Genomic DNA, 27,062 nt, shown 5'->3' with positions numbered 1-27,062 from the left:
AAGAGATATGAACCATACCAAAATTCTTCATATCATGTTCCTTTACCTCTCCTTTCTAAATTCCTATATAAACCAAGGACCATTCACCCTGAGCTCACTGGAGTAACCACTTGAGGGGAGAAACCAGAGTGATGAGATGATGAAACCTGGGAATATTCCCTACCTCCAGTATTCCCTCCCTTTTGACAGTCAGTACTGCAATTATGTTTACATGGCCATAGCTTTTCTACAGTGGACAGCAGCACACAGAAAAGGTCATACTTTTGCAGCTGAGAACCACTATAAGGTGGCTGAGGTAAAAATGAAACCTGGGCAGCACTGGAGCAATGATAAGCTTATGATTTAAAACTAGTAATTAAGCTATCTTGACTGATTTATTTATTCATGCATTCACCAATTATTCATTATGTGCCTACCAGGTGTCATGTTGGGTCTAGGCACTAAAGATAAAAATGTGAATAAGAAACAGTCCCTGATGCATAGGGTCTCATAACCAGTGATTGTGATGGTCAAATTAAACAGGCGATTTTAATGTGACGTGCTTGTGCTCTGGGACACAGAAGGGCCCTATCTCCATCTTTGTTGGTGAGGGACAACTTGCTGATGGGCTGATTTCTCAGTGAAAACTTCAAAAATGAGTCAGACTTGGGCAGAGCAAAAAAGCAAAAGGAGTTTTCCAGGCTACACTGTATAGCAAACATTTGATAAAGAAAAAAAATAGCCTTTTTGATTTGCCCCAGCCTTCTATGATTATGTTTTTAATCTATACTGAAAAGAAAATATAGCTAACGATGTTATCATTACAATCTTACATAATCTAGCATTGAAAGATACTAAGAATTCCACATCACCATAAAAGAGATCTAGTTTTTGAAATCAGAGAAATGGCAATAATGATAAAATCCAAATATAATGGAAAAGTAAATAGCACATAGAACCTTCTCTGCGCATAAGTTGGTTAGCTCCTGTATATCGGTTCATTTATTATTCATTTCAGTATGAAACACAGTTCACTGGACAGGGGCATGGAAGATTTCTTTAATAACTCTCAGTACTAATTTAATTCTACTTAAACACACATATTCTAGTGAATGCCACATGCTTTTCAGCATGATTTTTATGTGTAAATCAGGATAATATGTTTTCAGATCATTAAGTAAAAGGAAGCATGAACTAAAACCTATTTAATCAATGAGGTATCACCTTTAAACTGCCACAAGGTCATAAAAAAGATAATTTCAAAGCTATAAGTTTCCTAATTGTAATCAACAACAATCTAATGATGAAAGAAAGTATGTCCTAATGGCTATAATAAACTTGAGCAAATCTCTGTCTGTCTTTGAAGACATTTGCTTCCTCTTTGGGTGAAGAGCCTTCCCCTAAATTCTGAATTTCTGAATACATACCACGAAAGATCGCATTGGGCTCAGAAAACATTATGATAATTACACAGATAAGCATCCTCAGGGTGAGAGGAAGATAAGCCTCACTTAGCAGTTTGATTCTGTTCCACTGCCTCAATATAAAACAATATTTTAGTTTCTTCTTGTTTATATAATATTAACCCTTCTACTCAATACACCCACACAGTGTGTACTGAGTTACAGTGGGAGCTTTCTGGTCTCAACTGAATCATCTAATAACAAATGATTAGGACCATACATTCTAAAATATACAAGCAATAAATTTAATCAGGCTTATTTTATCAATACAAGCTAAATTACTCTAAGTTATACATTATCCAAATCAGTGTAAATGATGTAAAGTGAATATATAACTCATTAAATATTCTATTTATCCTGTTAAGAAAAGTATTCATATGCAACTTAAAATTTCTACTAAAGTATCAATTGCTCTTGATTCCTAAATGTGAATGAAGGGTATTAAATACCAAGGTTTAGCGTCATCACAAGTTTCTGCTATTTCTTGCAGGTGGATTAGAGGGAAAAATGAAGATATGATTACCCAATGCTCCTTTCTTTGGTTTTGTTTTGTGTTGTGTTCTCTAATTAAAAATAAGCATCTATCCAAATTCAACTTCTTTTTAAAATCAATTCATGAAATCTGATACTTACCCATATTGATCAGTCCTGGAAATCTCTTTTAAGCATTCTTTTCTCAAATAATGTGGCTTCTGCCATTTAGAATTTTAAGTGTTTTAATAAATATCCATTCATTAATTCTCATAATGTCATAAAAGGAAAGAATTGTGAGTGGTTCTCATGCCACAACAGGTAATGAATCTTTTCCTGAGGAAAGAGATTTCATAGGAACTACAGATACAGCTGTATTTTTCTCCAGTGATGTGGCATCTTTCTGCTGTTAAGCTCTTTATGACCAGAGGGAGATTTAGTTATGCAGCTCTGTAGATGGCTGATAACAAGACCATGATGTTCTTCCTCAGTCCACAACACCCTGGTTCCTGGAAGTGTGGCTATAGGGCACATAATTATGGTCCTAGGGTCCTTCTCCTTGGATATTTTCAGAAAGTATACATTCTTGAACACTCAATTGAGAATCGAGCCCTTATTATGAGGCATACTTTCTGTTCAAGGGCCACATATACCAGTCTGAGAGGGAAGTTCTTCTTAGCAGTTAGTTCCCATAAATAGGATAATGGTGGAGTTGATTAAAGATCAAAGTAACATTGATTTTGGCAATTTTAACTAACTTGAATCAACTTTTAATAGAAATATTTAAAGTATACACATCCAAACTATATTACATTAGCACCACTAAAACATAATCATTAGGATATACAGTAAAAGTGTTTGTCCAGTGGCATGAGTACAGTGTTCTAGTCTATGTAATGCCCTTTTTGCCAAACACAAAAGCATCTAAACTAGTTCCTCAGAAAACCAACAATGAGAAACATTTGCAGTAGAAAATTAAAGCTTCAATTTAAAAATAAAAACTTTGAATCTAAGTGAAGTCTCAAATAAAAAGCATTTTCAACCTTCTTAACATGCAGAAAGCCAGAGATATGTATATGTATGTTTAGTACATATGTATACATATACATATAGTACAAGATGAAAACAGACTCAACAACAAAAGAATATTAATAAGTCTCAATAAAACTAAATGAAACAACCAGAGATTCAACCAAGCCTCTAAGTTTTAATTCCAACAATAAACAAGATATTCAATGGTGACTTAGTGCCTAAGACATTTAATTAAAATTAGAGAGCCAATAGTTTTCATAGACTTACCCCCTGGTGGCATTGCAATCGTTATAGCGTCACTTATCAAGCTGCCTTGGCTATTGGTAGCATTCACTTGCACAGTATAGTTAGTAAAAGGAACCAACCCATCAATGGGCACCCAAAGGTTGGCGTCTCCACTGCTGTGCATGACTTTTGTGCCACTCAGAAGAGTGTAGTTATTACCTGCTGATTAAAAAAAGAAAATTACTGACCTTAGTATAAGGGCTCTTTCTACAATTTGAAGATTTAAGGGGAGGGGTTCCTGAACCTCTTGTAATAAATAGCACTATAACAGCACTGCCCTAAGCTACACTGTAGGCACTCCCATCAATGTGCACTCTCATGTTACTATGTTGTGAACAAAACCAAACCTGGGCTGACAGTTCCAATTCATTTATTGTTGTAATTGAAATAGCTTGACTGATATTTGAAAATAGTATGAAACCATATCACAAGTATCATGAATAGAAGAAAAAATATTGCACAGATAATTGGATTATTTAATGAGTTGTGTTTTACTGAGTTGTGTTTTAATGAGTTGTGTTTACATTTTATCCTTTTTGAGGTTTTCTTTTTATCCTTGAATTCTCATGGGTGTGCAGAAAGAAATAACACAGTTCGCTCCAAGTAGGATGGTCCTAGATATAAATCGAATACTCAGATACATGTCAGATGTTTTCTATGTCATCATCTGTGGTATGTTCTGTTCATCTTGCTCGAGAGGTGGGTTTTCTTTGTACTTAATACCCCTTCAAATAGGAATTGGTCAGAATATCCTAAAAAGCAACTGGAGATGGGAGATAAATCATGTTCACTTTGATCAAATGTGGTTTTTAGTTCTATTGGTAAATGCAGGGAGGTCCTGGACTGTGTAACAGAATGACTTCCAATATATCTCATCCATGTGCCACCACCCCATCCTCACCAAGCTTTAGCAACCCATTCTCAAGTCTCAGCATATCTGGGACATGGAAAAAGACTGGTGCCTAACAACAATGTGTTCTCTCTCCTGTGTACCACAGGATTATGCTGAAAGTTCAGAAGAATTAGAAATTAAGGTTAAAACAAGAAAAGGGTTATGACTGAAAACTATAATATTTATTTCACTTTCTACATTAACATTCCTGAGAAGTTTACATGAGGCAACTATTTTCCAAAATATGGCTTACTTTTAGTCAAATATTACTAATGTGTTATAATTATTTTTTAAAAAACATAGAAAATAAAATCATGACATTTGCAAGTAAATGGATGGAATTAGAGAAGATAATGCTAAGTGAAGTTAGCCAATCCCCCCAAAAAACAAATGCTGAAAGCTTTCTCTGATATAAGGAGGCTGATTCATAGGGGGTAGAGAGGGGGAGCATGGGAGGAATAGACAAACTCTAGATAAGGCAGAGGGGTGGGAGGAGGAAGGATGGGGCATGGGGTTAGAAATGATGGTGGAATGTGATGGACATCATTATCCAAAGTACATGTATGAAGGCATAAATTGGTGTGAATATAATTTGTATACAACCAGAGATATTAAATATTTGTGCCCTAAATATGTAATATGAATTATAATGCATTCTGCATTATAAATAATTATTTATTTATAAATAAAAATATAGAAAAAAGAACCATTAAGAATATTAATATTTACTTCAACTAGGCATTTTTTTGTCTGCCAAAACATTTTTAAAATGTACATTTCATCTTTTCTACAAATTCTACAGATAAAGTCAAATGAATAAAAAACACAGAATAATTGAACTTCATTGGGTAAAGAAGCATATTTGCTATATCTCCAGGTACTGATATAATCTTTATTGATTAGATAATTAAAAAATAAAAGATAGCCACATGCTAAAAGTGATCTTGCATTTTACAGTAGTTTTAATGGTTGCAATATTCACAAAATATATTTTAACACAGTTTAGTAGCAAAGCATATTGCAAAGGGAAGAACATAAATTTGGTTTTTAGAGGGTCCCACTTTCAAACTAGTCTGTCCTTGTATTTTAAGTAATGCATCCTTTGCAAAGTTACTTAGTGTTTATAAATCTCTCATTGTTAATCTATGAACTAAGAATGCTAATTACAGTGTAGAATGATTGTGAGATTTGAGGGATTTTTTATTATTATATCTAGCACATAAGTGTTGCTCATAAAAAACTATTATTTAAATATTTTCTTGGGTTCCTGAATATACTACATTAAATATAATTGGAAAAGTACTACTCTAAGAGGCACTGTGTATGCTGCCATCAATGTATATGCTATTTACTTTATTGCCTTGTGAATAAAATGACACCTGGGATAACATCTTCAATTCATTCATCATAGTGATCACAACAACCAGGAATTATGCTACTGTTTTTGTTATAACCTATACAACTCATACACTGCAGAGAAACATTTAGAATTAGCACCCTGTATTTTACTTTCTTAGAAGCAATTACCTACTACTAAATTATCTGTCTTTCCTAACCTAACAAAGTAATATCAATCAAAATTCTATGGCTTTCAATGAACAAAACAATGGTAATCTCATCCACTACTATTATGCCATTGTCCCATCAGGTTATATTTCAATTCTGAAATTAATGAAGCTCAAATAATGCAAAAGGGAATCTGATGGTTAGTTATGACACACTCATTTTCATGAAATATGGTTAAGACAGACAAAAACTTAAAAATATGTAGAATTTTAAAAAAGATACATAACAATTTTGGGATAGAGAAAGTAGCTGAAAAATTTATCGCTGCCAAATACTAGGGTATGTGTTTTCCATTACAAGAAGAAATCCCTAGTAGCATACAATCATTGACCACTCTGGACTTGAAATTGGCACATTCAAAGGAGTGGTTTATTACAGAGGATAAATGGCACTTATGGGTTAAAATAAAAGAGTAACAAATTTTATTCATTTTCAGTAAAGCCAGATAAAAAGACATTTGTAATTTAAAAAATGATTTAAGGTTCTCAACTGCAATTAGATAATGTATTTTTATATATGTGTAATGCTTTATTAGCAAAAAAGTTTTGAAACTTTCAAAATAGTCTTTGGTAATATTGCTGTGCATTAAAAATTTCCAAATTATGCACTTGTGGTTTTCGTAGGTTCTTTACAGCTGGTCCACTTGATTCAACTGAAGATGATTGAGTTCCAGCTGCATGCACGGAGGAAACTTGGCTGAAGGCAAATGAGAACATGTTTCAAATAAATAAACATATTTCTTGCAGTTAAAATATCTAGTTAAGATCAAATGTGAATCCTTTGTCATCACTAAGAACAATTACATGATTAGCCTAAGAAGGCCCCAAGTTTCCAAGACACCTAACTACCCAGAAACATTTTCAGTTACAGTTGAAATAAGTGCCATCATTGTCATGTCCTGTTGTAAAATTTCAAAAAGTTCAGCCTACCCTAAAGTGACCCAGGCAGATTCTCCTCTGACTCTGAAGTAGCATAACTGTGCACATCTTATAAAAGCCTGAAATTGCAAAACAACAAAAATTCTACAATTAAGCCAGGAGAGCATTATTTTACACATTTCCAGTCAGGTGCAAATATAATACCAATGAATAAACATCTATTATAATATCAGTGAAGTTTTATTCCTTGCATTTTGTTTGTTATTGAAGCAAAATTTGAGCTTCAAAACAAACACTATCTCTAGCTTTGAAAATAGCATGACAGGGGGAAATATATTAAGTACCACTTTATTCTAAGTTTCCTAGATAACAACATTAATACATGGTAATTATACAATTAGTTGTAGCATTAAGTTCTAGTTATAGAACAATGATTACTCAGTAATTATAAGAAGTATATAATTACTCAATAATTATGAGAAGTATGCAATTACATAACCATTTTACTCAGCTCAAAAAAGAACATGTATATCTCCAGGAACCACGCAGCCAAGTGAGTCTAATTCTCTCTCACCTCCACTAACACACAGTTCCATTCACAAACCTAGAGTCAATGACAGAATTTCGATTCTCAATGTAGCTCGAAAATTTCCAGAGTCACCACCAAAAATGCACCCACAGATTACAGTTCTTGCTCCTCCTCATGAACCCCCTCCATCTTTCCTCCTTGCTCTTTACCAATTTGCATTTCTAGATGTTGGGTAAAGATCCTTAAAATTCAAGTCCTCAAGATTGCCCCTCTTGAGTGGGTTGTGGCTTACCACTTTTCACTGCATAAACTTGGTTTAACTGGGCTGGAAAATACATCCCTGTTGGTTCAGCCTTAAAAATCAAGCTAGAAAATGCTAAGTTGATAAACATTTCCTATCACAGGTGACCATTCTGGCCTCAGCTCTCACCATATTTGTGAGTATAAATGGATGGTGCAGGTGCATTGAAGCTTCTGTGTTCTGGAACCACAACTTCCCCAAACTCCTATCCACAGACTGTGACTTTTAGTTGAGCTTCCTGCATCCCCACTCTTTGGTTTGGACTGAACCATTTAACTTTAACTGGAGATTGCTCTAAACTCTACAGAATGCGGTTGTCTTTTATCAGTGTTCCAAGTTTCACCTGCATCAAAATCACCTGGGGTGCTTCATAAACGTTCATACAGTTCAGTTGCACCCTAGACTTACTAAATGAGAATATCAGATGTCAGGGTCCAGAAACTACTGCACGATTCTTCTCCAGTAAGTTGAAATTTGAGAATTACTAATTATTCAATCTGTAGTTAGGATGGTCTTAAAGCAGTGATCAGAATTAATTCTCTCTGCTTCTAAAAGTAGCTAGATCACATTTGGCATCCTTATTAATGGTGGTTTTAAACTATAGTGTTGGGCTATAAAATGTTTACTCTATTAGTGAAATAATGTATTCAAAGAATATAAAACTAAAGATTAAACTAGATCTATCTTTACAGACTGAAAAATGTAAATCTTATATGGTTGTTCTATGAGAAATTTTAAAATGTGCATAAAAACAATTTTATTAAATGAGTAATCATTATTGCACATCTGAGAACAATAATTTCAGAATTTTTGATTGAAGGATTCTGTTTTTCTCTCTCCCTCCTCTCTCACTGAGGAGGCAAGGGAAGAAAAATATTTTTGTACACTGGCCCACATCATGCATCACAAGAAGAAATAAGTTTTGTATAGATCATGTAAAATTTTTAAATAAACTCCTAATTGCTATTTCTGAATGTTCCATATTCCAAAGCATCTTTGGAAACGTTAAATCATCTTTCCTATTTCATTCTGAAAAAAAAGTGCTAAATGAAGAAATAGACAAAATAAATTCCACATGACCAACAGATCTCACTGGTAAAAAAAAAAAAAAAAAAATCTTTTTCTCAGTTTTAAATGGGAAGACCTATTAAATGGTAACATCATCAATGCCAGTTTTCTAAGGTTAAAAGCTTATCTTTAGTGTTATTGGTTGAATAGCAAGATATTTTCTATTTAATCATTTTTTAAGCAAAAATCAACATAAATGGATATTTTCACATGTATGATGCAGAGATGTAAATATAAATGATTGTTGTCCTGGGAACACCATCCCATGGGATTCTCCAGATTGAAATAACACAAATGAGTATCCCTTCCCATTCTTGTTATAATCATTGTCACAAGAATTTTAATGCACCATATATTCCATAATTTTTCCCTCTGTACTGTACTGCTGTGACCTTTTCAATATTCTATAATTTGACTGGCTGGCCATTTCCGTTCTCTCCTTTTTACAGCCTTATTAACTTGTGGGAAAGAGGTGAAGTGAACAACCAATCAGAATACATAATATTGCAAAGGTCAGCGTAGTCCTGTACAGTATCATCACACACGGAATACAGTATGCCAGGCATTAACATCCTGATATCTTATTCATGTGACAAAGATTGTAACAAGAACAGAAAATGGCACAACATGAATCCATTCTCATGACAAAGATTATAATGAGAAATGACAGCGAACAAACCAAGCTGATTCTTGTTACCTTGTGAAGATTTTATATGTCAGACCTGGTCCTGCTTTAAGTTAGCCTTTTTCTGAATCCAATTACACCTTAAGGTAGAAAAAGTGTTAACTAATTTTCCCACTTCTCATATAAGAAAATGCTGTATTTTTCCTGTTATGGGAAATACAGGAGGCTGGCTTTCCTGTATGTAGGTATCAATTTTAGAGTTGTTTGGCCCCATCTCACTATAATATAATAGAATTCTGCCAATACAGTATACTGCAGATCAGGGCAAAGAGGCATAATAGTCCTTTATTGTGAGCTAAGAATTTCAGATTTCTGTAGATAACACATATTAATGTTTAAGCTACTTTTCTTTATTTTACATTAAGATATTATTTTAAGTTATTTTATCCACAAAGAAAGTGTATCCTCCAAATTCCATCATTCCAATAGATCTTTGCATGGTAGGGATGTGAAAGCTGTTGGTCCTTTATTTTGTAATAATATAAGAACAATGGAATCTTGGAGCTGGCCCTAAGTTTTTGACAATATAAAAATACTTATTGATATATGCTTGTATAGCTTTCTTCTTCCTCTTCTTTTTTGGGGAGGTGGATACCAGAGACTGAAGTCAGGGACACTGGATCACTGAGCCACATCCCCAGCCCTCTTTTGTATTTTATTTGGAGACAGGATCTCACTGAGTTGCTTAGCACCTTGCTTTTGGTGAGGCTGGCTTTGATCCTCCTGCCTCAGCCTCCTGAGCTGCTAGGATTACAGGTGTGAGCCACCACACTCAGTTAGCTTTCTTCTTCATAGAACATTTTGAAAGAGGAAGAAAGAACTAGCCTTTGAGTCACTTAGTCCTCTAAGAAAGTCAGTGTTCTACTAATGTATTATATGTCTTATCATTACTATAATTATGCATAAGTGATTTAAATTAGTTGTCATCTAGTAAAAGGTGTATTTCCTTGATTTCTCTTTAAATTGCTAATATAAAACTTGTACTTAAGGGAATAAATCCAGATCAACTCACCAAAAGATGGTTCAGAAATATTGGACCTGACTGTGCTTTTCAAAAGGAGTGTTTGCTGTACAGATACTGAGGATCTTTTTATTTTGTTCTATTTTTTCTAAATGTGTGGCTAAAAGTACACCAAATGTTGTAGATACCCTCCCAATATTTTGTCATTAAAAAAAACTTTTAAAAATGGCTCTTTACATTAATTTGCTCTATGTACTAAGTCAGATTTTTCTAAATGAATTTTATTATTATCAGATAGGAATTAAAGAACAGAGAGATATGCCATATCCCTGTGCAGTTTTCTCAATATGGATATGAAAGTAAAACTAATGTAAAAATATTAAGTCCATAAAAATAAATAAATAAATAAATAAATATATGTAGATATTATTGAAATACAATGTATTCTCATTAATAATATTGCCATCTGAAATATTGCATTTATTTTTCTCCCCATTTGGGCACACTGATATTTTTCCAAACGATCCAATTATTGCCATCATCTCCATTGGCAGAGAGTCATTTGGGCAAATGCACCTCCATAGAAAGTGGTCTCCAGCTTCTGCACTAAACACTGGACATGAACACAGCTCTTTTGTATACTGGAAAATGTCTTCTGCTGTAGTTCTAGTAGAGCTTTGACAAACATGCTCACTGTGCTGAGCCTTCAGTGCTTCTGTGATCAAAGGGACAATTCAACTGTTGGTATTGATCCCTGGTTCAGTATAGCACCCATTACTCTTTCAACATTTAATGAAATACTTAGAATTTTCTTTATACTTCTCTGTTTAAGATAAGCAACTATTTGGGGAGTATTTGGGAGAGAATTGTAAGGTTTAGCTGATGGCTTCTACCTGCTTTGTTTGTTACAGTCACATGGTCAAATGTTCCCATACTAGTTATGTCCTGCTGTGCCATGGTATTGTTATAAATCTAGTAGCTCAAAACAATATACATGTATCATCTTATTATTTCTACAGGCCAGGTATCTTGGCACAGTTTGTTGGATCTGCTGCTCAGGGTCTCATTAAGATGCAATCAAAGTGTTGGTCAGGTCTGAAGTCCCTTCCAAAGATTCTAATAAGGAAGGATTCCCTTCAAGCTCAGGAGGCTGTTGACAATATTCAGTTCCCTGCAGGCTGTTAGGATGTATGGCCTCAGTTTCTTGCTGGCTTTGGACTAGAGGCTGCCCTCACTTACAAGCTGCTTGTTAGTGGGAGTTTACACTACTTTTTCCCCATGTGGGTCTTTCTAACATAGCCAATTGCTTTGTCAAGCACAGTATTTCCTAGCAAGATAGGTTACAATCTTATATACAGTTATCCCTATGCAAGTAACTTTCTACTCCCTCTGTTACATTCTATTGGTTAGAACCAAGTTACAGGTTCTGACTACCCCAGGAAAGGCAATGGGATTCCACAAGAGCATGGATACCAGAACTGGAATAACCAGAGCTATTTTAGACACTGTGTGTTTAGCTTCTAAGCTGTGAATATGAATTTTCTTTCTGAAAAGAGATTTTGAAATACACTGTGAATGTTCAAAAAATTTTGTTTTGGGAGAAGAATGGATAAATTCAGTAGTGCCACAAAATCGCCCTTCCAAAACATTTTACAAAATAGAAAGAGATTAAAATAATAACAGTAACAAAAATAGTGGAGAAATGTGAAACAGAAAAGGAACAAAGTAATGACATTCATTTTGAAATATGAGGGCAGAAGAAAGACCTGGTGAATTCCTGTTCTTAAGAGCACAATTTCTAATTCTGTTCACAGGGAGGAATAAAAACCAAGAAAAATCCTGAGTCCTGATGACTTGTACTAACCCTCTACAATTTGAAGAGAAATGAGCTGAGTAACACAGAGATGAAAAGAGTAGACAGGGCTGAACATTGTGCTAAGAATTTTGCTGATCTGGGGAGGGAGATGATAATCCCAGAAATAGAGGATGCATGTGGATGAATGGAGCAGGTACTTCTCCAGGGGGTTTTTAATTGAATCTCAGAGCAGACAGAGAAATGAGATTCCCTAACATTTTGCCCATTGCATGCTTCTAAAATCTTGATTTCACTCTTACCTTTTCAGGCAACAGACCCAGTCCTCCAAGTTTAGGTTGAGAGAAAACTAGCTAGCACCAGAAAGCAAAAGAATTAGGCTAAATGCAGAACAAATGCAAGCTGGACAGAGCTGCCCATCCAAAGGATAAGCAAGATGAATTTGAAGAAATAACATACGAAATATGCATTCATAGCACCAAAAGGAAGAAAGGATTCTAACAAAAGACAAAATAACCATGGGGGGGGGGAATAACATGTATTCCTTTTTTTGGGTGGGGGTTGTTGTTGGTGGTGGTGGTTACCAGGGATTACAAGTTTGCACCTCCATGCCCTGCTATATTCCTTTTTTAAAAAGTATTTATTTGTTCTAATAAGTTATACATGATAGGAGAATGCATTTTGATTCATAGTACACAAATGGAGCACAATTTTTTTATTTCTCTGATTGAACACGATGAAAAGTCACACCATTATATTATCACACATGTACCTAGGGTAATGATGTCCATCTCATTCCACCATTTTTCTTACCCTCATCCCCCACTCCCCCTCTCTTCTATATTCCTTTTTTAAAAAATGTATCATGGAGTCAAAGAAACACATTGGAAATTTAAAAATTATTTAATAAACCAATTTGGCAAATCTAGGAACTAAATAGAAAGAAGATCAGTAAAATCTAATAATCAGAGACAGGATGATAGATCTATAGGAAGAAAATGATCAGAAATATAATTTAGATTATTTTGAATGAAAGATCATCAAGGTCATGAGGCTGAAGGTCATGTGGGCACTTGACCATAGGACTGCTTATCAGATGCTTTTACCTTGGGACTGCAAAGCCTGATGGAGTGAGATGATGGCTCAGGGTCAGTTAGGGATTATTCTAGATGTCTCTAAACTGGTTAAGAATCTGGAAGCAGAACTGTGATTTTCTTGGTAGTTGAGAGGAAGTTCTGCTTTCCATAGAGGTGTCCTAATTTATTTGAGGCATGGGCTTGTCCGGACCATGGTATTTATGTTTTCTACACACATAAAACTCTCAAGCTTTCCTGACATATTTTTTATTCCCTTACTATAATTCATCTTTGCCTTCATTAACAAAATTTAATTTTGTTGTTTGCTACCAAGAAAGCACTATGAATTGAGAAAGATGTGAAATGACATTCACTATTTGTTAACATAAGTTATTAACTGTTAGTGGGCTTTTAGTGAAGGCTATTTTTCTATATTACATGATTTTTTTGAATCAGTGTTCATGATACTTACAAAATGGAAAGAATCATAAGAAGGTCTAAATATCCAAGGAAATTATAGAAATTATATTTTAAGTTATAAGAAAATTATAATAAAAACAAGTCTGTGAACTACATTTTACAGACCAAATTAGTCAGAAGCTTGTTTTTATGAATCAAATTTTATTAAATTAAAGACAGTTATACTTCCAAGTATTGTCATTGTATAAATGCAGAATTGGGTAGCTATGGAAGAAGCCTAAAATGTTAACTCTCTGGACCTTTATAGATAAAGTTTGTCAACCTCTGAATTAAACAATTGAAGAGAATACCTCTTTATACATATGAAATGACATTCACCATATATATATATACACACACACACATATATGTATGTGTGTGTGTATATATATATATATGTGTATGCATATGTATACACACACACATACATACATATATATTATACATTATATATACATGTATATACATTATATAATGTATATATGTACATTATACATTTTATGCACACACACACACATATATATACATATATATATATATATATATGTATATATATAATGTATATTTTGCCTTCCAGAGCAAAAAGAGTCATTTCCATGTTCCAAGTTGATTCTCCTGAGTAAACTTTTTTTGAAGAGTGGAACAGCATATGTGAAAAGAATGCTTTGCTCAGATAGCCTTGAATTACATCACTGCACTAAACCTTTACGAATGCTTTGAACATCTTTCATTATTCAGCAATTATAAATGCAAATTACTGAAAAGGAAAGAAGCAGGAAGAAAATATGTTATAAATAGTGCTCTAATTCCACATGCCTAGGGAGTTTGCCAATGGAAATCCAAGTGCACTGCTTGTATGGTAACCTCTATTCTAAAGGCTTAATAAGAGCAACTGAAGAGTAACTAATGACTGCTTTGATGAAAGAAGGATGGGTGTACTCTTTCAACTATTTCTGAAAGGTTTTTTTTTAAGTGCTCATAGTTATGTGCCTTCCAGAGGAAAATCAAAGGTAGGTAATTTACCCAAAACATGAAACATAATTTTCTACAGATTCTGGTGAAAATAAGTAAATAGCTAAACAAGGCTAAAATATTTGAAGTAGCAAATACAGTGTTCATATTTTATTGTGCTTTATTTTAAGGAAATAATCAGATAAGTGCACCAAATATGGCCTTATTCTAAATATGCAGAAATGAATTACCAAATGGTTTAATTGTGCCTATGCAAAAATTTGACTTAAGAACCAAGAGCAGATGGCTAGAATCAGAGGCAAGAACAATTTAATGTGGCTAAATTGTTAAGTTGTTAAAGGATCATAAGATATATGTTTGTTTGCTTTACAAATTTTATGATAAATGTTATATTCATATTTATTTATATGTATGTGTGTATATATGCACATACATTAATACTGACCTCTTGAACAACTGCTTTATTAATTTTTCTCTCTAAAGTCAAACTGTTTTTCTCTTTTAAACCCCTAAAATATGGTGTCTTTCCAGACTGGATAATCATAGAAATTGAAAGAACTGGCCTGGATCCATTCAAAGGCATTACATTAACCCTAACTATTTTCTTAATGTTAAACTAAATCAGTTGGTATGGTTCAGCTCTAAAATAAATATGTGATAACAGATAACACTTCTGTCATGAGAAATAGTTACTCCTTACCTAACAGCACTCTAAGAATAAAATCTTTAACTACCAATTGTATTAATAGGATTTTGTTATAAGAATAAAATTATTTTAAAACATGACTTCATCTTAAGAAAAATATTGAGAAATTTAAAGATTTTAATAAGGTTATTACCTAATGTGTTAAGTCTATCTTTTAATCCTTGTTCATTCTTTGGGCTTACATTGTCAGTATACAAATAAAGATTATTATCTGGTTTTTAAACATGTTCATAACTCATAGATGCCAATAAGAATATTCAGTCCATCTAGGAGATGATCAGAAAGAAACTGGCTAAAAAGCCAGACCTGGGGATCTCCAATCCATAATCAAATATCTAGATTGATTGTGTCACTTGCACTTGTATTGATTTTAATTCGAGTAGCTCACCCAAGGGAATAATAAAAATGTGGAATAAAACTGATTTATGAGAACAAAATAAATCCTTTTGTGAGTGGTAATGAATTGGTACTATTTAACCCTTTCAATCACAGATTGAAAAAACTATTTATTTTTTAAGAATGCTGAGCTAGCCAAAAGAAGTCATATCAGAAATGCCAATACCGCCAAGTGCCATTACACCCAGCTGTAATGCCAGGGAAGAAATGCTGCTCTAAACTTGATGAAAGGCATTATTTGACATATGACATACTTTTAGCTTTCCTGGGCCAACTCCTATGTGTCATCACAAATGATGGACCTGTAGATCCAAAGTATTATGGAATCACTCAATAAATGTTTATTGTATTTATTTACATGATTTATAAGACAGCTAGAAGCAAGAACAAAAATATGGTGGTACAATATTAACTACATTTAATTATTTCCCCTGAATATTAATGTTTTTTATTTTACTCAAAACTTAGTACATAAACAGCTAAATTGAGGGCTTCCCAGGGACAATGGACATATTGAGGTGAGCTATCTTTCAATATATTTGGCACAATTATTTTCCTAGAAGAAAACTGGAGGACCTAGAAAAAAAAAGGAGATGATTTTTACATAAAACCAAATGTTTGATTCTATCAATTAGTCAAACAGCCAACCAGTTGTTTCAATGAGAAAAAAAATCAATCAACTCTCATTCCTTGAAATCTAGTACACAAAACATTCTCAACAGTTTGCCATTGACTTAATTTTTCCACTGTGTTAACAATTTATGTGTATGATTTTTGCCTATGCGGTCCATCAAAATAGCCATTGTCTGCATCTGTCTAACAAACACTTGAATGTGGATATGCTGGCTGAGGAATTGAATTTATTTTGTTTAAATTAATTAATTTAAATTAAAAACTGATCATTGATTCAGTTTACTACAACTCTTAAATATGTTTAGAATAACTTGATATGTGGATCGACTTTCTCAACTGAATACTTTATGAAATCTAATACAAATTAAATACATGTGATAAAATATGCCATCTGAATTAAAATATGCCATAAGCACAATATATACACATAGGTTTAGAATAAAAAATAATGTATTATCTCATTCGCTTTAAGAGTTTCATCATATGTTGAAATTATATTTTGGATATATTGAATAAGATATTCTACTAAACTAATTTTAACTTATTCCTTTAATATTTTTAATGAATATTATAAAATTCAAATTACATATGAAGCTTACAGTATATTTCTATTGGGTTCTGTATTCTGACATGTTAAAGGAAAACTTCAAATCCAAGTTTAAAGTGCATGTTCATTTATTTCTTAAGCTAATGGAAGAAAGCTTCATTGTTTTAAGATCTGCCTCCATATATTGATACAGAATGTAGGCAAAATTCATTCATAGAATGCAGATTCTATTCTATATCTCTCATTTAATTCATAGTACTAAGAAAGTTGATTTCAGAACTAACCCTCAGAAGGGAGTATTTCAAGAAGGGTGAGTTGATTTGTTATCAGTTCTGTCAATGTGGCTTGTACTGTCATAGTGTTTAATGAAAGTATATGAAGGTAACTTTATCCTCACTGGCATAAAAAGGCTTTTAAAAAAATTAATACATTTTACTATTTACAATGAAACATAATTTAATTCAGTTGATGGTACCATAATTATTATAGCATAATAATTTTTCTAGTATGATAACTTTTGCACATATGCCACGCAGAACAAATCATTGAACAGGAAACAGGATACAAATCAAAAAGATAATAAGAAACTCTATTATCACAAAGGAATAAATTATTGAGAATACTGAAAGTGAACCACTTTAAGTTTAAGGGATTCAAGTAAGAACAAGATGATTATAAACAATGATTGCATTTGGTTAGGTTTCCAAAAGAAGCCAAAGCTTGAGAGTTTTAACATTCCTTGCATAATGAATTTGATTCTTTTGTTCAGAAGTTCTCATGAGAATTTTGAAGTTTTAAAGTCTCTTTCCTAAAATGTTCTGATAGTTTAATATAAAATGAAATGTGCTACAGACTACTCTTTTAATTTTTTTCTTTTGGCTTCATATTTTCCTTCTTTGATTATAAGAGAAATGTTTGTTTATTGTAAATTTTAAGAGTATATCAGAAACTCTAAAGAGAGAAGCTAAAATTGTCTAAAAATCCCAAAATAATATTTGGTGCATTTTGGTGAGGATTCTTTCATATTTGCTTGCTGACCTATATTTATAGACTTACTGCCACAGGAATTATAGAATATTATGATGCTCACCATTTTAAAACTGTAACAATACAAATATTCCGTCATCAATAAATATACACCTGCATAATCTTGTTTTTTAACCACGAGGTATTCAATCCATATAGTTGAACATATAGGAATATGTCTCCCTTGATTTTTGTCATTAAGCCAGTAACATAATTTCACAAATATTTTTGTGTACCATTTGATTATTTCCTTTTTATTTGGCACTTATGAACTATACAGAAAGGTGGGTTTCAGTTTGGAAATTTGGTAGATGCATATAACATAATTTGAACAATTTCACTCCCCAGTACCTGTCCTTATCTTCCCTTCCTCCCTCAGCCTGCTCCTTGTCTTCTACCTTATTGGTCTCCCTTCTACTTTAATGATGTCCTTTCTATTTTTTTCCAACTAACTTCCACATATGAGAAAGGCATGATGCTTCTCTTTCTGAGTCTGGCTCACTTTGCTTAATATGATGCTCTTCAGTTCCACCCATTTTCTTGAAAATGATATACTTTCATTCTTCTTTAAACTCTATTGTGTAGGGGGGATGTGGAAATGGAGATATATATGTGTATATGTGTGTGTGTGTGTGTTTGTGTGTGCGTGCGCGTGTCCATTCCTCTGTTGAAAGTCACCTGGCTATTGTGAATTGTGTTGCAATAAACATGGTATGCAAGTATCTCTGAAGTTGCTAACTTTACTAATTCCTAAAATATCTATATTAAGTCACATTCCCACCAACAGTGTTTGAGTTCCTTTTTCTCCACATGTATTGTTATTGTATTCCACCATGTATTGTTATTTGTATTCTTGATGGCCATTCTGACTGGGGTTAGATGGCATTAATCTCAGTGTAATTTTGATTTGCATTTCCCTGATGTTTATAGATGTTGAACACGTTTTCATGTAATTGTTGACCATTTATAATTCTTTTGAGAAGTGTCTGTTCAGTTTATTTGCCTGTTTATTATGTGGGGATTTTTTGTTGTTGTTGTTGTTTAGTATTGAGCATTTTGAGTTCTTATACATTCTGCATATGAATCTTCTGTTGAAAGAGTAGCTGGCCAAGATTTCCCCATCCTATAAGGTCTCTTCACAATGTTTCTTGATGCTGTGTCATTTGTCTATTCTTGCTATTATCTCCTGAGCCACTGGAGTCCTATTCAGGAAGTCATTACCTGTGCCTGTGTTGAAGTGTTTCCCTCTAAGAGTTGCAAAGTTTCTGGTCTTAACCTTAGATCTTTCATCCATTTTGAGCCAGGTGATTATTTCTTTTAAAAATTTTCAAGGAGGCACATTACTGTGTTTCTCAATGGATACAAATATTTTAAACCTTGTATTTACTTCATATGCTTATTTTCATGATCTCAAATGCATTGCTAGAAACATAATTTTGTCAAATTTTTTGGTTTGTTGTTAAGTTAAAATATCAAAATTCTATGGATTATATTTGTAATATAGCACTTGAATTAAAACTATTTTTAGTCAAAGTAGAAGTGTTCACCTTGTGTAGTATTGTGTTACATACAGCTAAGTAAAATAACTGAGTGGGCTAGACTCTTGTTCTTTAAGCGTAAAGACCTCTGAATTTTCTACCTTCATGAAGTTGGAGAAAATATTAACCCAGAGATTTCTAAACATCCTTTAAAACTTGATTAAAATAGTATGTTTTAAAAGTTAAATGTGATATCAATTATTCTCTTATCATTATAATAACTAATGAACACAATCAAAAAGTAAAATACCAGGGCATAACTCTAACAAGAAATATAAGGCCTTTATGAAGAAAATAAAAAAAAAACTTACTGTGAGATACAAAATGCTTCAATAAATAAAATTACAACTCATTTCCAGATAGGAAATATCTAAATATATAAATTCTTTCAGAATTAATTTATAACAAGGAGAGTTCATTAAAACTATGTAAGATATTTTTTCAACTCAATCTAATGTTCAGTTGGAAGCATATACATGAGAACTAAGAACTTTTAAAAAATGAATAGTAGGCTATACAAAGGTACAAAGATATTTTAAAAGATACAAAGGTATTTTAAAAGATTTTAGAAGTTGAAAGGGCAGAGATTAAGTGTGCCTGATAAGTTGGAGAAACAAAGGTAAAGGGAAGAAATAAATAGCTCAGAGACAGTTATCATCATACAAACAAATTTAAACCTCTGATATATTTTGCAAAATACTCTAATATATGTTTCAACTCTTTTTTTTTAAATGGGCACAGTTTAATAAATTCTGCTTTTTTGTTTGTTTTTTTAAATTTTAATGTTTATTTTTTAGTTTTCAGTGGACACAACACCTTTGTTTGTATGTGGTGCTGAGGATTGAACCCTGGCCGCATGCATGCCAGGCGAGTGCGCCACCGCTTAAGCCACATCCCCAGCCCCACGTTTCAACTCTTGATGGAGAAAATTTTTGAACAAAAATAAGCCAAGATTTAATTACGAAAATTAAAACACTCCTTCCTAGACCTCAAAAGCAAAAAGATAAATTGGATAAAATATTTAAAATTGTAATGACTATAAATTACTATTATAATATTTAAGTGGTCATAAATGTGGAATCAAATTAAAAAAAAACTCTAAAATCTTCTGGACAAAGTGTATGAAAATTTAATGTATAAAGCAGAATCCAAAAAATGTTTGTAGTAAGATCTAAAATACATTTTTTGCATTCACCAATGTGTACATACACACACACACACACACACACACACACACACACAATCTCTCCACAGAAATTAAGACTATATGTATAAGTGAAAATATAACACATTTTTAATTGGTATCATGTTAATAAAACTACCTCCAAAGGGAGGTAAAAAAAAGGCTAAGTCAGAATAGTAAGACTGTAGTTACTAAATTTAAGTAATATCTATCTGGATAAAAGTTGAAGAAATAATTGACCACACTTCACAGTTTTTGCAACCCAATGCCAAAGTGTGTGAAACAGCCTGCTTGGTTCTGCATCAAGTAGCACCTGCCTAGCTTTCCAGTCTCAGCTTGTTCATTCCATTCTTCATTGACTCTGTCCTAGGCACACTGGTGTTCTTTCACTCAAACCCACTGCAATTTACCCTTCTTACAACCTTTACAAATGTCATTCCCTCTGGAACCTTCTTTCCTTTATTCTTCTTCAAGATGGTACCTAGTTATTTGTAATGCTTCCTGTAAAAGTCATGAGCATGTAAACATTTTTCCTGACCCTCAAATTTACATTAAGTTCCATATTATGGAATATTTAAAAAATATATACTTTTATGTTAATGTTTATTAAAGATTTATATTTTTGTATGATTAACTGGTTGATTTCAATCATCTCCCATTTTCAGCCTCAAACCCCTTCAGTGGAGGGACTTTTTTAAATTGTTCATATCCTTAGCATTTGTCACCAGCTGTCTTGTTCTACAAAATAAGCTAGATATATGTTTGTTGCATGAATACATGAACAAATATCTAGAATCAATTCTATAATTTGAGATTTATTCTCCTGGAAATAAACTTCCTTTGATATCTCCCCAAAAGTATATACTTAGGAAAAAAATACAAAAAAATTATATAAGCCATTTACAAATCCAAAAGTTCTTAAAACTATATAAAAGGTGTTTTCTCTTAAATAGTTCCCTAGGATTTTTATATTCAATATCACTAATTTTTTTTTAGAATAACTCACTGATTATAAGAATTTTACACCAAGACTTGGGAAAAAAGGCTGTAGATTAGTAGTGGAGTGCTTGCTTTGCACATATGAGGTGCTGGGCTTGATCCTCAGCACACATAAAAATAAATAAAATAAAGGCATTGTGTCCATTTACAATTACAAATATTTTTTTCTAAAGTAGTTGGGAAATATTAGTTCTAAGTGGGCTATTCTTAGGACTTCAAATAATGATTTAGTCATTTAATGTTACTTTTTAAAAAGCAAATCCACTAGATCTGTAATCCCCAAAAGTCTAAATGATAAGACTCTTCATTATCTAAACAGGCCCATTCCTGGACTTCAACAGAACTTTAAAATTCAAGAAGGGAATCAGCTGCTATAGAGCCAGGTTTTAGAGGCTAGAGAATGACACCGGTTACAGTGATACATTATTTTTTTAAAAAAGCTACATTGTTTTTTGTTTTGTTTCCCTATGCAGCTAATTCTGGTTTGTTTGTTTGTTTGTTTGTTTTCTAAAACCAATTCACTTCTGCTATATATCTATTGGGAACCTCCTCATTCAAAATTCAGATAATTACATATAGTGGTCATATTTTCTGTCCACAAATTTCTAAACTCTGATTCTATTATTGCTATTTATTACAACAAGCTCTGAACTCTTGCCATGGCAAAGCACAGGAAAACTGTCACCAGACAGATACAAAGTCGTAAGCAACCACAGGTTCAAAATACGTGTTTGGCTACTGACTGGCTTCCCCATGTGAACCTCACAATGGTTGTACTGGAAACCTCTCAAAACACTGTGCGAACATTCATGCTTTCAATGCTTCTCCCTTTTAAAAAAGAGCATTTTCAAAAAGTGAGCAAAATTATCCATAGCCAAAGGTCCATGTTTTGAGGGTGATCTGTTGCCTGCAGCCCCCCTTCCAACAATTTCCTTTCAGGAGAAATTAGAATGGCGGACATTTCCACAAAGATGCTCAGCAGAATCTGAGACATGAAGTTAAGCCTCAAGAACACTGAAATCCTGTGGGCTGCATCCTCCGACTCAGGGTGCATCCCATACTTACGATTTGCATTTTATCACTGCATCCTTTGCCTCAACAGACACAACAACGTAGAGTATATACTTGTTCATTATGTCAAGAAAATAGCCAATTATATATCAGACACAAATTCAATAAGCTGCTGTGTGACTGTTGAGAACAGATGAGTTCTTAAATAAGTTTGATAAATTAATGCTTAGCTCCATTCTTGTAGAAGAATATGTCCTAATTACACATTTCTATAGCTTTATTGGCCATGACATGATACACAATCAAAAGTGTCAATATATTCAGTGAGTATATATTCTATAGCCAAATGTTTAAAGCGACATATATATTCTTATTGCCCATTCATTTTTTTGCCATCAATACAGTAATGATTTTTAACTCAGACAACTTCTTAATTTTTTTTAAAGAGAGAGTGGAGACAGAGAGAGAGAGAGAGAGAGAGAGAGAGAGAGAGAGAGAGAGAGAGAATTTTTAATATTTATTTTTTAGTTCTCGGCGGACACAACATCTTTGTTGGTATGTGGTGCTGAAGATCGAACCCGGGTCGCACGCACGCCAGGCAAGCACGCTACCGCTTGAGCCACATCCCCAGTCCAACTTCTTCATTTTCTATGTGCTTATATTTGTGTGTATTTGGACCTCTAGAGATGTGTTGGAACTTTATGCAAAGGTATAATAAATGAAATTTTTTTATTTCTTGCCTTTTTATCATTAGAGACAGTTGCTTCTCAAATTAACACTTACTCTGAACCTAAGAACAATTTCCTACAGTAGTCATTCCTAATGTCTCTTGTGTTGGTTTAGAAACAACATGTTAAATGGTCAGGGAGAGAGAGGCCCAGGGTTGTTGACTATAGCTAAAAGAACTCTCCACCGTGACACACATTTAATTTCCTTTACATCTCTATAATAAATTGTAGAATCAATAACTGTATCATGTGAACTAAACCATAGCACAATGCCTTTAATGCACCAGCACTTGATGAGTGTTTGTGTAAGATGGGCTAGATCACCTGCTGCTGTACACATTTTGTGGGTTTCAGTATTCATACATTGGGGTTTTTATTTTTAAAAAACAGAACACAGCTGTACATCCTTTGACCTTCCCTTTTAAAATATGGACCCTGAAATCGAGCTTAGTGGTCCTAAAAAGATGGAGACCAATGACAAGTCATATTCTGCAGCGGCTGCAATGAGGCAGACACGAGGCTCCCTCGTCCCCACCGCTCTTTACTTCCACCCAAGAAACACACTTTATACGATCTCAGGCGAGATCACTCCTGCTGCCTGACCCTCTAACTCATTACGGGGAAATGAATTCAAATTGCTTGAAAGGAAGCTGCCTCTTTTATCTTCCCACTGACTGACAAGCGACTACAAAGTTCTCCGACGGGATTCCAAGTTACAAGCTGTACTGCATCACTGGAACAATTCCCCCACCAGCGGGTTTTCCCAGAGGGCAGCGTGTCAGATATACTGCATGGCTTGCAAGCGCAGCTCTGAAAGTGCTCATTTCCCTCCACACTGAAAAAACAGACATCAGGGACTATAAAACAAAGCTGTCCCTTTCCTAACAGCATTAGCCTTCCTGCAGACTCCTTGGAAGTCTAAGGGGTTCCCATGTATAATTATTTTCTTTACCTTCCCAAGAAGACAGATGCTTCTGTATTATTTTTTTTTCTCCTTGTAATTTTTGTAAGACAGAGTTTATTCTGGGAGGAAAGGCATCTAGAGAATCAGATTATGTGCAAAGATCTCTGAATTTCTCTAGGTAACCTTGAAAGATAGATTGCACTTCCTTCATTTTCCAAGATGCTTTTAGAGATTTACAGCATTTGAATATACTGACTTCTCTAAAGCAACTCCTGGACAAAGTAAGCCTATTCTAGGTCGTGGAATTTTAGGGTGCTTGAAAATATGCGTTCATCTCATTTATGTCCAGCAATACTTTCTCCCCTCATAAGCTTTTAGTTTCCTCTGTTTTCTTTTGTTTCTAGATGGAGATGTATGCCAAGGGGCAAACACTTAATACTGAAGTAGGAATGAGATACTGACTCCAAATTTTAGAGTAAATAATAAATACAATAAATAATAAAACTTATGCTCCAAGGGTGGGGGATAGGGAACCATTAAATTTATACTCCTCTTATACTTCTTAGAGAGGACCCGACCCTTCTAGATGTTCCCAGTGTCACAAAAACTTCACACCGCTGCTCCCCATCATGTAATTTCAAAAACCCAGATTTCCCATTCTCTAAACCACCTTTATTCCTTAGGTATAGACTTTCATTTTCATTTCTCTTACACTCCTTCTTAGTTTTCCTTCTTTGTTTTGCAACCTCTTATTTGATTACCACTGGTAATTATTACAGAAGAAGTACAAATAAAACAAAAGAAGTAAAGAAAATTTAACAAGACACAAGTTACCAAAAGCTTTCTCCTGCAAAAATACTGAAAATTGTATTCTTCTGTTGGCTTCTACCTGGGGGCTCTGACTCATGCATCCAGTCTCTTAGAACCATCATGATTATTCCAAATTACTGTGCTTTGTAATCATCTACACACTCACCATCTATGCTTTTTAATTTATTGCAAAAATAATATGCATTTGTTGAAGAATTTAAAAATTTAGTTCATAAAAATGTTAAAATCAGAAGGTAAGCCATTCCTCATATAACCACCAAAAGATGATACCTATATTATTTTCTTTTCAAGTTTACATTTATTTTTAAAAACAGCTTTATAAACTAAATTAAGCATTTTGCTTTTATCATGGCCATCCATTTTTAGAAGCAGGGAAAGCAAATGATTAAGGCTAATTTCATAACTTGTTCTTTCTTCCCTTTCCTTTCCCTTCCATCCTTGTTCTTTCCCTCCATCACTCTTTTAAAGGACACATTCCTAGTTAGAGGTATCCACCCTGGAAACTAATCAGCCAAACCCTCAAGATTGTACTTTTCTCTATTCAAGATGAATTTTCAGAGATCCATAAAATAATGCCTTCCCCAGTGTAAATGTATCAATCTGCTGGGAGTTTTTTTTTTTTTTAATACTAAAAGAACATTTCCCTTTGCTGATGCCAAAGGATCATTTTAATTCACCCTTTTTTCCTTCATAACCTACATTCTCTCTTTCTCAAGTAAATATCTTTATTCCATGTCACAATACAAAATAGGGGATTAGAAGAAAGAGTCATTTGAAGATGAAAAGGAAGGTGCAATCCAGTTTTTCAGAGCAGGTGAGAGTTAACGGTGCACAAAGGATTCAGCAATTAGCACACCCTGGTGCTTCGCCTTAGAAACTCAAGACACAAAACAATCTGTCAGGTTATCAAGCAGTGAAGATCCCTTCCCAATTCATTCAGAAGGAAGGATAATGAATTAAACAATTCGAAGAAGAATCCACAGTAACTGCTTAAGACAAAAAGCAGGATGTGTGTGTTAAGACATGGTATTGTCTACTGAGAACAGGATCAGTGCAAAAAATCTAAAGAAAGTCTGGTAAAGAAGTTGGCATTTGTAAAAAAATTTTGTATAGAAAATCAGGATATTTTCTTCTCTTCATAAAGTTACTATTTTTTGACAATTGAATAGTTTTACTATTCAATTTGTAGCTGGAAATATTTTTGAAACTTTTAAAATAATTATACAAACCTAAATTCTCAGCACAGATTGTTTTCCCATACCTGGCTAAAGAAATTTACTTCATCATTCTAAGATCAGTTTCTCTTATACAAGGTTTTCTTTACTATGTTATAATTTATTTTCGTTTTTATTCCTAAGTTTACTCACTTATTTTGTTTAAAAAATTGCACAACAAATACATAAGGAACTGTTATAAGCCTGTTACCTATCATTTAAATTATTAGTTAATTAATTTATATTTAAGATTGTGTCTACTGATGGCTAGAATTTGATGGCTCACCTGTGCAAGGTGAGCATCACACTCCTGAGAGCCATTGAGCAAAGCACTTCTTTCAGGTCAATAAATGGCACCTGCAGACCCTAGAAAAACTAATTTGCATCATATGTTTCTCATAATTGAATGGATGTTTCAAATCAGGTAGAATCCCACAGAAGTAAGTGCTAATCCTTATTTTTATGGTGGACATTATCCAATGGCAGAAAGTATATTCTGGGACACCCCAGAGTGCTTGGATCATCTGTTAATTTTGCCCTTCACCTTTGCTTCTGTTCACTCTGCCATCTTTTCATTATGTTTTCATATTCAAGTCCCTGTAACTGTAACTAAAGCAAAGGGGAAGGCCCAGTTTTTCCAAAGTCTTCCCCCAATTAACTCTGCTCCATTTGTCACCCCACATCCTGGTTTCCTTCTTGCCTCACGTGTTTGAGAATGACTTGTGTGGTCCACCTGTCTTATCTTCTCCTTTTGCAAATTCTAAAAGGAAGAGATGCTCTGGGTCCAACCTTTGGTACTATTTAGGCATCTCATATTTTGTTTATTAGAAACGACCTGACAATCCAATTAATTGGGTTTTTGTTTTCCATCTGGTGAAATTTCTACACATTAAGAAAAATGACACAAAAAATTCTA

At 33.6% G+C, this 27,062-nt stretch overlaps 1 protein-coding gene across 1 annotated transcript in view; it reads right to left on the bottom strand.

The window, feature by feature from the left end:
- USH2A (usherin) overlaps window positions 1–27,062 on the bottom strand; it is a gene marked incomplete at its 3' end in the record, with an annotated part of 798,897 nt that overhangs the window by 298,917 nt on the left and 472,918 nt on the right. Inside the window, exon 38 of the mRNA XM_081297837.1 lies at window positions 3,213–3,392. Coding sequence (XP_081153963.1) covers window positions 3,213–3,392 — 180 coding nt within the window. The remainder of the gene's footprint in view (window positions 1–3,212; window positions 3,393–27,062) is intronic.

Source organism: Spermophilus citellus, assembly GCF_964194105.1.
Source record: "Spermophilus citellus genome assembly, chromosome: 6".
NCBI classification, from domain to species: domain Eukaryota; kingdom Metazoa; phylum Chordata; class Mammalia; order Rodentia; family Sciuridae; genus Spermophilus; species Spermophilus citellus.
The sequence above is the reverse complement of the archived record's forward strand: the minus strand, read 5'-3'. Positions and strand labels throughout refer to the sequence as shown.